The sequence below is a fragment of the Xiphophorus hellerii genome, chromosome 17 (genome assembly GCF_003331165.1).
Source record: "Xiphophorus hellerii strain 12219 chromosome 17, Xiphophorus_hellerii-4.1, whole genome shotgun sequence".
Taxonomy (NCBI): Eukaryota; Metazoa; Chordata; class Actinopteri; order Cyprinodontiformes; family Poeciliidae; genus Xiphophorus; species Xiphophorus hellerii.
Genome location: NC_045688.1, coordinates 3,243,077 through 3,253,189, shown reverse-complemented (window position 1 = coordinate 3,253,189; position 10,113 = coordinate 3,243,077). Strand labels below are relative to the sequence as shown.

The window sequence follows — 10,113 nt, the reverse complement described above, 5'->3', positions numbered from 1 at the left end:
ATATGAATAAATTAACAAACTAATTAATATTCATGGTGCGAGCAAATAAATATGACAAATAAATGAGCAAACAAATGAGTAAAGTAAAAAAAAAATTCAATTATGAATAAGTAAAAGGATGAATGAATGAATCAATGACTGAACTACTGAACTGATGTGATGAATCAGTGAATAAACAAGCAGATGAATGAATGGTTGTTTTCATGACACATGAGGATCATGCCAGAAGCTCAGCTGTTCCTCGTTTACATTAATCCGCCATGTTGGAAATCCCCCGGCAGCTGCTGATCAATACCTCCTGATCCCACTCAGGTAAAACCGGGTCATTAATTCTGCTCACAGCTCTGAAGCCCGGTTCTTTACATCCCGACCCTGCTGAGATCCAAGGAGCCCGGCCCGACTCGCTTTGAGCTGCCGCCTGTCCCGTCCCGTCCTCCAGCTGAGAGGGGGCCCCTGCTGGGTCCAGGAGCCCCATGCTGAGCCGGGGGCCCCGAATCTTCACCAGCACATGACGGCTGACTGCGCACAGCGGGACGGAGCTGCTGCTGGTTCTCAACAAGGTGGAGAGGAAATTACATTCATGACCAGGAAATCACATCCACATTTAACAGGTAAAACATACCAGCAGGCTGGAAACAGAAGAGTGATCCTTCACTGGAAGGACAGCTTTAAATCATGTTCTAGATGCTTCATTTCATAACTACGTTGTCCAGTTTCCAAACACAAACTGCAGAGTATAACGTTCTGCAAAAAATATCTGTATATTTAACTAACAGTAAAACTGTGACAGGAAAAATGTCACAAAAATGAAGTTGTCATAAATAAATTGGTGTTTGTAATTTGTACATTTTACTTTAATTCATTCATTGTATAGGTTGTTTGAATATTAATTTCAGGAAAAACATAAACAATACATTTTCCCATAAGTTCAAATGTAGTTTTTTACATTAAAACATTGACTCTCGCACCATTTTAACCGTAAAATCAACAATGACGAGGCTATTTAACTGTGAAAGAATAAAACGTTTAACCTGCAATGTTACGGTGGAATTCAGGCAACCACAGCACAATATGTCAATCACCTAATCAAATTTTACCAGTATCATATAGATCAGGTGTGTCCAAAGTGTGGTCTGGGGGCCATTTGTGGCCCTTTGAAGGATTTTGGGCTGCCCAATTGGAGCTAATCTGGCCTGCAAGCTTAGGTGGTCGATGCAGAAGGACACTTTTTCAACAGATTTAACAGACAAATAAATTCTTTAAAAAATTAGAAACAAAAAAATATATATTTTTATCTATTAATGAGGTTTTTGCATTCATCTTAATTTTGGAGCAACTAGAACCACAAACCTTGACCTACTTTTCTCAAAACAAATCTTACTTCTCATATACGAAAAAAATCAACCCAAAAAACAAAACTATGAGCCTTGACTTACAAATCAACAAAAATCAACCCATTTTGTTCATTTTAATCAAATTAAAAATTACTTAGTGAGCTTAGTACTTAGTTCAGTATTGAGCAGACAGAATGAATAAAAGCCACCAAAAGTTTGTTTTAAAGACGTTTTAAAAAAACTGTGCAATTTTTCGTGGCCCAAAGTGCTTTCAACTTAACGACTTTGGTCCTCATGATAAAAATAAATATATTTTCTTGCACTTTTAACGCTGTAAAAACGACCTCACTGCCTTCATTCTCTGCTTCAGTCAAACATCCCGTAAACCTGCGCCATGTTTTTCAGATGAGGAAAGTAAAATGTTGTTGGCCCAGGGCAGCGAACAGGCTAGGACCGCCCCTGGCTGTAGAGATAACACTATTAAACATTCCCCCAAGTTAGCAATCCTCAAATGTAAGCAAAACGAGGCGGCTGCTGCTGTCAGCCAAATAAAACAGTTTTCTGTGACTTCTGAAATCCAATCTGCTGTCAGTCCTACAAGGTTTCCATGTGTGCAGAATCGGCGATGAGGCCATCTGCTGCTGCTGAGAGGAAAACAATTGGCAGCCTAACAGCTCAATATTTGAACATATAAATGTAAAAGCAGAGATGTTCTGAAAACAACTCGCTTTCTCCTGCTCTGTTTGGTTGGAAAATGCAGATGCTCCATTGAGGGAAAGCTTTGCAAACCAGCAAGCCTCCGTTTTAAAGGTGAAAATGTTTTATTTTCTTTACAAAAATAGTGGAATTCTTAAAAACAGAATTGATTATGTTGCCACTGCAGAGGAACCGAATGATAATCAAATGGATCTAAGTCTTTAAATGTGAGATCAATTAGCTGAAGACAATAAAAACAAGAAAAAATTTGGATGAAATAATATTTATCGAACAGAAAGCAACATGTTTGTGTTCCTGTAGGAATCCCTCAGGGCTTAAAGCTCAGACTGATACTGTTTATAACTCGCATGGACGATTTGCTAGATTAACGTCTAGACAATCTGCAGACATTACAGTAATTTTTATACAATGAAATGTACAAGAAGCTCCTTTGGTTTTCAGATAAACTCTGGATGAAGTAACAGAATTAGCTTGTTTGTTTTACAAGCAAAAAAATCCTGAATGGATGTTGGAAAATTAACAGGAAGTTACTAACTGATAGTCTTTTGGGGTCGTATTTTTCCTTAGTAGGGAGAAACTCTCTTCTGTGTGGACTTAAATGATCAAACTCTGATTTGAATAACATTTAAAATCATTAAGTTGTCTTGTGTCAGTAAATAAGAAGCTGGATCAGATGAAAACCTTTAAAAAGCTGCTGTCAGTCAGCTTCACAGAAACGTTTTACCCTCATTTCTCCGACTGCCAAGTGTTTCCACGTCTCCTCGCCAGCTGGTCAGGGGGTCTCCTGCTGCCGCTGGGCCCCACAGCTCACTTCCTTCTTTCTGCAGCACCTGTTTCTGTTTGGCAGAGCCGAGCGGCATCCTGAAAGCTTGGAGACGAGCCATCTGCTGCCCGACTCTGCACCATTTTACCCCCAATCCCTGGCGTCTTTCATCCTGGTGATTTTCTCCTGCTCTGTAACTGGGAGATGGAAGAAAAGCTGGAACAGCCTCACTGACAAATCCCAAACAGCACAATTTAGCCGAAGGGGAAAGCTGTGAGTGTGGAGGTTAAATCAAAGCAGGATAAGTGCAGCAGAGAGGCTTTACCTCATGCAGGTGGAGAACTGCTTGTGTCTTATCTCAAATGTTGAAAGTTAGTTTTGATCCAGAAGCCAAGTTTTTTTTTCTAACTTGTTTTAGGAATGGATGCTGGGCTGAATTTAAAATCTCATTACAGCCTTTGCAGTTGTCACATAACTGGTCATTGTAGAGCTTTATTTAGCTGCAACAGTTACTGAGAGGATTTTTTTTTTTTTTTTTTGCCAAAGCAAGTCAGAGTGTAAGCTAAAGGATCAGAGTTTTTCTTAATGTTTTTTATTTTTTTAATAATACTTCTTTGAATATGAATCTCCAGAGATTCGGCAGCAGGTGCAGAACAGAAGCTTCTTTAGCCTTTTTTAAGTCACTGATGATGGCAGAATAAATTTACCAACAAATTGAGTTGCTTTGAGTATCAAAACTAACAAAGGTGCTTTAATTCAAAACAGAAAACTTATCGTCAGTATTTAGTCTGGTCACTGGTAACAAAAGCGTCTTGTTCTTAGATCCTAAATATATTTTTCGGGGCGACTGGAATAAAGCACAATAATTTTCTCTGGTTGTGGACTACAAATCCCAGAGCGAATGCCGCTTCTCTTATTGCGCATGCGGGAGAAGGTGGGGCGCGCGGACTCAGCGGCTGTGTGAAATGGCGGCTCTGATTTGAAACACACTGAGGCGATTCCAGTGAATTTAGGAGAGGTTTTAAAACGGTTTGCTTCACTTGGATCAGCCAGACAGTCGCTCAGAGGGAGAGATCGGAACTTGTCCCGTATTAAAGGTTTGTCTACTTTTAATAAAATTGGTTAAGACAGATATTAGCGCGTTATACGTGGTTGTTAGCTGTTAGCTGCTAACAGGCCGCCCGGTGAGCCGCGGCTAGCCGGCTAGCTGAGCTAACACTGTACTCCGAGTCCAACAGCGGCATCATAACAGAGTCTGACCATCTAAAACAATACAAGTTTAACAGCACATCTCGTTAAAGTTGAACATTTTGGAAGTTGGAGTTTTGATCCATGATTAGTCCGCGAGGAAAGCTAATAAAAGAGGCTAATTCACTGTTAACTGCCAATAACGGCAGGTATTGCAGACATTATTTGAACTTTAGTTATTTAGATTTTCCCAGATCTTCGGAATGAATTCGTAGCTGTGTAAATATTTAATTTCCTGTTGCATCTTGTGTTGATTCACAACATTGGTTGCTTTAAAATGTTCGATATAAACCCAGAGGAGGATGGATTGGTCAGAAATTAGACCCAGGTAAGAATAGCACTACTATAAAAGATTTTCACTCAAGTAAAAGTAAAAAGTACTCAACAGTAATAAATACTGCAACTAACTGATCAGGACCTCTGATTTAATATTTAAAATAACTCATGGTAAACACAAAAATGTGAAGATATTAGCAAATTCTGGCATCTTAAAGACTGAAAGGAAAACATTAATGGGAATTAATAACATAATTACAAAGCAACAAATTCAAGTTGAATAAACACTTTTCCAATTTATATATTTTTTAAATATTGTACCCATGAAATCAATACCTAAAGTAACTGATGTGTTAATGTGTCAAAAAGACAGAAAATAACTTTATAATAACAAAGATTGTGTACAGAAAAGAGGTCTCACTTTAACTTAAATTGTAGGTTTGTTTGGTGCCATTTTGGTTCAACTAAACTGGTTCTTCATTCTTTTACTCAAGCAAGAGTAGAGATACTCTAAAAGAATTTTTTTTTTTTTTACAAAACATTATTGAAATGTTTAGGAAAAAATTGAACTAAAACTCACCAGAGGTTCTGTTCTGTATTTGTTGGATTCATAGCGCTGATGAATATTGTCCTTTTATTTTCTTTAAATCATCCATTTGTTCCCATCAGGTTACCTTGGCTATGTGGCAGCAACTAAAATTAACAGAATTTTTATTTATATGATTAAAACACAATAAAATGAAGCTTGCTTTACATTATTTCTCAATACTTACAACATGTATATTAACTTTTTGAGTTAAAAATATCAGATTAGGGTGAAAATAAGGATTAATCTTGTAGTTCAGTTCATTTTTTGCTCTATTATACCTTATGCTCTTTAGAAAAACACAAACTGAATCATCTGAGACTTGAAAGAAAACAGTGACCCGACTCACTGAAAGCAGGAAGTTTCTATAAAATCCCACCTGGCTGTCGTCTAGTTTAACTATTAATTATTGAAGCTGCATTTTAATTCTAAAGCAGCCAATCAGAACCAGACTGAATGAGAAATGAGGAGGAGTTTCCTCCAGCTGATGACGATGATGCTGATCTTCTCCTAGAGCAGGTGTGATGGCGAAGAGGATCGCTGATAAGGAGCTGACAGACAGGAACTGGGACCTGGAGGAGGAGGGAGAGGAGGTGAGTTCACGACGCCGCGTTGTCGTTTTGTACGTGAAGGCAATGTTGCTGAGCTGTGATTGGCTGTTCTCCACCAGGCCGGGACGTTTTCTGTTGCGAGTGAGGATGTGTTGAAGAGCCGCGCCATAAAGAAAGCCAAACGCAGAAACACTGGAGGAGAGGTAGAACCACTTCCTGTTTCCCCCCCGCTAGTCGCTGCTAGCCGCAACACTCACTAAGGTCTGTTTGTGTTTCAGAGCGAAGGGGGAGGAGCTTTCAAAGGGTTTAAAGGCTTCTCCATGGCAACATCCTCAACCACACCCTCCAGCAGCCTCACAGCGTTCTCCGGGTTCGGGGGTACCGGCAGCTTTAAAGGCTTCGGAGGCCTGAGCAACGGAACCGGCTCCACAGCTTCGTTTGGAGGATTCCCGTCTGCTGCAAAGGCCGGTGAGGAAAGCTGCTGTTACCGTAGCAACACTGAATGCCTCTTCTTTAACGAACAGTCGGCAGTTATTAGTGTTGATGCTCCGAGAGTTTCAGATTATCATCATGTTGGTAAAAGTTGAATCTTCAGTTTTAGTCTAAAACTGGAGGAAAGATGAGTAAAAGTGTCTCCAGCTGTTGAACATTCAGTTGAACATCTGGATGAACTCTGCAGGTTTTTAATGTTTTAGATTTTTTTAAATTTCATGTCAGGAAAAAGGAAAGATTCTATATTTTACTTTTTGAGATTATTGTAACACTTTCAATAAGATAATGATAAATGCCTTTAGCCTGTTAATGTGTAAAATATGATCTAAATCACTCAATTTATTGAATCACAAAGAAAAAGAATAATTTTATTTAGGAGATTAAACTGTTTTATAAACATGTTGGGAGCGTAGAAACAGAATTTTCCAGTTTCGATGTATGATCTGCTGTTTATAGTCCGATTCTTTATTTTTGATCTTTTATCTTGTTTTTATTCGACTGGCTGATTAGAGAAAATTGATCAGCTGTCAGAGCCAGAAACACAAACATTCAACCCAGCATATTTAGGAAACACACACACGCACACACACACGCACACACACACACACACCTGCAGTAAATGCACCTTCATGAGGTCCAGGCTTCTCTGCTGCTCTGTGATGCAGTGTGATGAGGAGGGGGCGGGGCTTGTTTGCCCCCTCCCTCTCTCTCTTCCTGCTCCTCGATCACTCGCCTCTCTTTCTCTCTCTCTCCTCTCAGGTGTGGCATTCAATGGGCCCTCCTCAGCCCAGCCCGGCACTGACATCGTGGCCCAGCAGACCAATGGCTCCGCCCCCGGCCCTAGCCCCGCCCCCTGCAGCCGCAGCAGGGAGTACAGCCGGCAGCTGACGGCGCTCAACCAGTCGGTGCGCGACTGGATCAGCAAGCATGTGAACGACAACCCGCTGTGCGACCTCAACCCCATCTTCAGAGACTACGAGCGCCACCTGGCCAGCATCGAGCGGCAGTACGGCGCCGGCGCCGAGGAGACGCAGCAGGGAGACGCCTCCACTCCCCCTCCTCCTGCTCCCTCCTCTTCCTCAGTGGCTCTGTTCTCCTTCAGTAAAACCTCGACAGAAGATCCGGGTCAGAAACGCTCCGGCTCGGCGCCGCTCCCTGCCGGCGTCTCCTTTAACTTCGGGCAGAAGGTGGACGCACCCGCCCTGGGGTCCTTGGCATCCAAACCATCCGTCCCCAGCTTCTCCTTCTCCTCCTCATCCAATCAGAGCTCCCCGTTCGGAGCAGCTGGACCCTCGGCTGCATTGTCCTTTGGCGGGACCAAAACTTCAGATGCCCCAGCTGCAGGTCGCTAACATGGCCGCCAGCGTTTAACTCTTTGTTCTGGGATATTTTGCTTCAAATCGGACGTTGCTGCTGTTTTTCTTGTTTACTGGAAGAAATCTGAACTTTTTCTCTCTTTCCTCCTTCCAGACGACAAAGAAGAAGAATCGGAGGAGCCTCCCAAACCAGAGGTCAAGGAGGTCAAAGAGGACGATGCCTTCTACTCTAAGAAGTACGTGTGGAAACTCCGGCGGCGGCGCTCAGTCATTTACAGAAATAATGGAGCGTTTTCTCGTTTCCATCAGGTGTAAGTTATTCTACAAGAAGGAGTTGGAGTTCAAAGAGAAAGGCGTGGGAACGCTGCACCTCAAACGCACCGCAGAGGGGAAGACCCAGATGATCATCAGAGCCGACACCAACCTGGGTAAAACGCCTCTGAATTCCCACACCATCAGCCAGTCAGTAAACTCGTCCCAGACGAGGAGGAAGGTTCATCTCAGTAAAACCAGGAAATGAGAACATTTCTGGCCCTTATTCTGGTTTTCTGACAAACTGAGTTTAGTGTTTTCATTAACTGACCAATAATCCCCAAAATTATCAGAAATAAATGATATTTAACTTTTTGAATTTACTCAAATAATTGCATTTTGAATCATATTACTGAGATGAACCTGCTTGTTTTATTGTTTCAGTCAAGTTTATAACAACCTGGGTAGAGAAAGATGATTTATTCAGATCTCACACCAGGTGGCGCTGCAGTGGGGAGATCAGATAAACTTAAATAGATCTAGTTTTTTCTGAATGATCTTAAAATGATTTTAACTCAGCTGTTGCATGGTTGGACATGTTTAATTTAAATGGTTTTATTTAATCATCCTCCATGTTCTCAGCAGCTGAATCTTGTTTTCAGACTCTCAGAATAATTAATCCGTAGTAAACTATTCAACACACCTGATCACAGTGGCTCATGAACGGGCTGCTGATCAGATGAGGCAAATGAAACTTTTCAATCAGGCGTTGCAGGAGCCACCTCAAAGCAGTGGTCAAACGGCTCCACCTGCTGGACAAACACAGGAAGTGCAGTCAGAGTCTGATTTCTGATTTATTGAAGTAAAACCCTTAGTTTTGAGTTGTTTTATCTCACCTCCAGTCGCTTTTAAAGCTTAAAATTGAAGGCAAAAAGTTATTGAGAGTTTTTATTCATCTGTTTGCTAATAAAAGTTTTTTTTTTTTTTCCTGGTCAGGAAACATTCTGCTGAACATCCTTGTGCCGCCCACCCTGCCGTGCTCGCGGGTCGGGAAGAACAACGTCATGGTGGTCTGTGTGCCGAACCCGCCCGTCGACGACAAGAACCCGAGCGTGGCCGTCCCCCTGCTGATCCGAGTGAAGACCGCAGAGGACGCCGACGAGCTCCACAAGACGCTGGAGGAGAAGAAACGCTGAGGCGGAACCAAGCGGCGCCGCCTGAGCCTCCCTGACCCGACCCAGTCACCCTCACTCTGTTCCAACTCATCCTGCTAAATCAGCTGTTCAGTCATCATGCTGTGAAATGTTTTTGTTTAAATCTGAAACAGGTCGTAGTGCGACTACATTCCCTCTGGGTCCACGCTGCCGTCCCAGTTCTGTTCCGACCGAACGGATCGGGATCGGAGCGCGGATCCAAACGAGTCGGTTTGTTGGAGGAAATTGAGGAGGGCGGGTTAACCTCCAAACAAAGGGCCAGTCGATTTGGTTTTACAAATTATACACCTGCAGTAATATTTGTTTTTATATATATTTTAAGGAGCGTTTAGAGTGAATCTGCTGAGTGAATGTTCTGGAAACTATTTATTGTGTCTGCAGGATTTTTACTCTGACAGAAGCTCGAGTGAAACGGTGTGGGAGTGAATCAGAACACTTTTACTCTGTTGTCCTGTAAACACGAACTGTGGCTTTCCAAGTGTCCTTTGTTTGGCCTTCAGGATGAGACTCATTTGTAAAGAATAAAAGGAAACAAACGATCCTGGCTGTCATTACCTGGTTTTGTTTCCAAATTCATCTAAATAAGTTTGTTTACAAAGTAAGTAAAGCTCAAAATTTTATTTTATTAGCTTTTGTTTGCTATTCCTCATAGGTCAACATGGCCTGTTCAAGCATTTTGATGTATTCAAAACACATGAATACATCAAAATGCATTCATGGCACAATGCTTACACCACCATTCCACATAATACATTGGGTTGAATTCAGTTTGTTTTTATTAAATTTTAAATCCTCCAAAGTTCAAGTTCCAATGCACTTTGTCCTTCCACTTAACTTTTACCAATAATATGCTTGGCTATAGTGGCTTTTTCTGAGTTTTATTTGTTGCACATAAAGTCATGAGTGTTAAACTGAGTAAAATGTAGCAAAAGCAGGAAGACTGCCGTGTTTGTTTTGTTGACGTACCTTATAGATGAAGGGCGTCTCATTTCTTAGGGGAACACTTTAAAAACTACACCCCCTCATTTAGCTTAATACATAAAAAATACCACTATAAGCATTCATTTAATGTTGGTTTAAGTGTGTTCCAGAATATTCTCCGTCAAGCAGCCGCATCTCTTCACCCTCCCCCTGTTAGCAAAGATTGGCGCTGAAATGTTCCGAATATTTCCACCAACACCGACGAGATGGCTGCGCAGGTAAACAAAGAAACTCAAATGTAAGTATTTATGCCAGGATTTACATTCAAGGCTTCACTTCAAATGTGTAGAGAAGCCAATAAGCGCATCCCAGTTCTCACCATGACTCGCCCTGGTTTACACAAAAACAAAAGTATGCTAATAAATGTAGCATATTAGCTTGTT

The 10,113-nt window shown here is 41.5% G+C and overlaps 1 protein-coding gene across 2 annotated transcripts; it reads left to right on the top strand.

Annotated features, from left to right (window-relative positions):
* The first annotated feature begins 3,750 nt into the window (after positions 1-3,750).
* Positions 3,751-9,289, top strand: nup50 (nucleoporin 50). Of its 2 annotated transcripts, none has more exons than XM_032589183.1 (8): positions 3,751-3,911; positions 5,444-5,517; positions 5,595-5,678; positions 5,754-5,943; positions 6,727-7,311; positions 7,438-7,519; positions 7,593-7,711; positions 8,532-9,289. In XM_032589183.1, the coding sequence occupies exons 2-8, from the start codon at positions 5,449-5,451 to the stop codon at positions 8,729-8,731; spliced, it is 1,329 nt and encodes a 442-aa protein (XP_032445074.1). In that variant the 5' UTR covers positions 3,751-3,911; positions 5,444-5,448; the 3' UTR covers positions 8,732-9,289. The 2 variants fall into 2 exon arrangements, with proteins under 2 accessions (XP_032445074.1, XP_032445075.1); XM_032589184.1 differs by having other exon boundaries at positions 5,439-5,517.
* Positions 9,290-10,113: the final 824 nt, after the last annotated feature.

Bases quoted from the DNA above. Each gene is read 5' to 3' on its own strand.
- nup50 (XM_032589183.1), top strand. From the start codon at position 5,449: ATGGCGAAGAGGATCGCTGATAAGGAGCTGACAGACAGGAACTGGGAC. The intron at 5,518-5,594 runs GTGAGTTCACGA...GTTCTCCACCAG, and splicing joins TGGAGGAGGAGGGAGAGGAG to GCCGGGACGTTTTCTGTTGC. The intron at 5,679-5,753 runs GTAGAACCACTT...TTTGTGTTTCAG, and splicing joins GCAGAAACACTGGAGGAGAG to AGCGAAGGGGGAGGAGCTTT.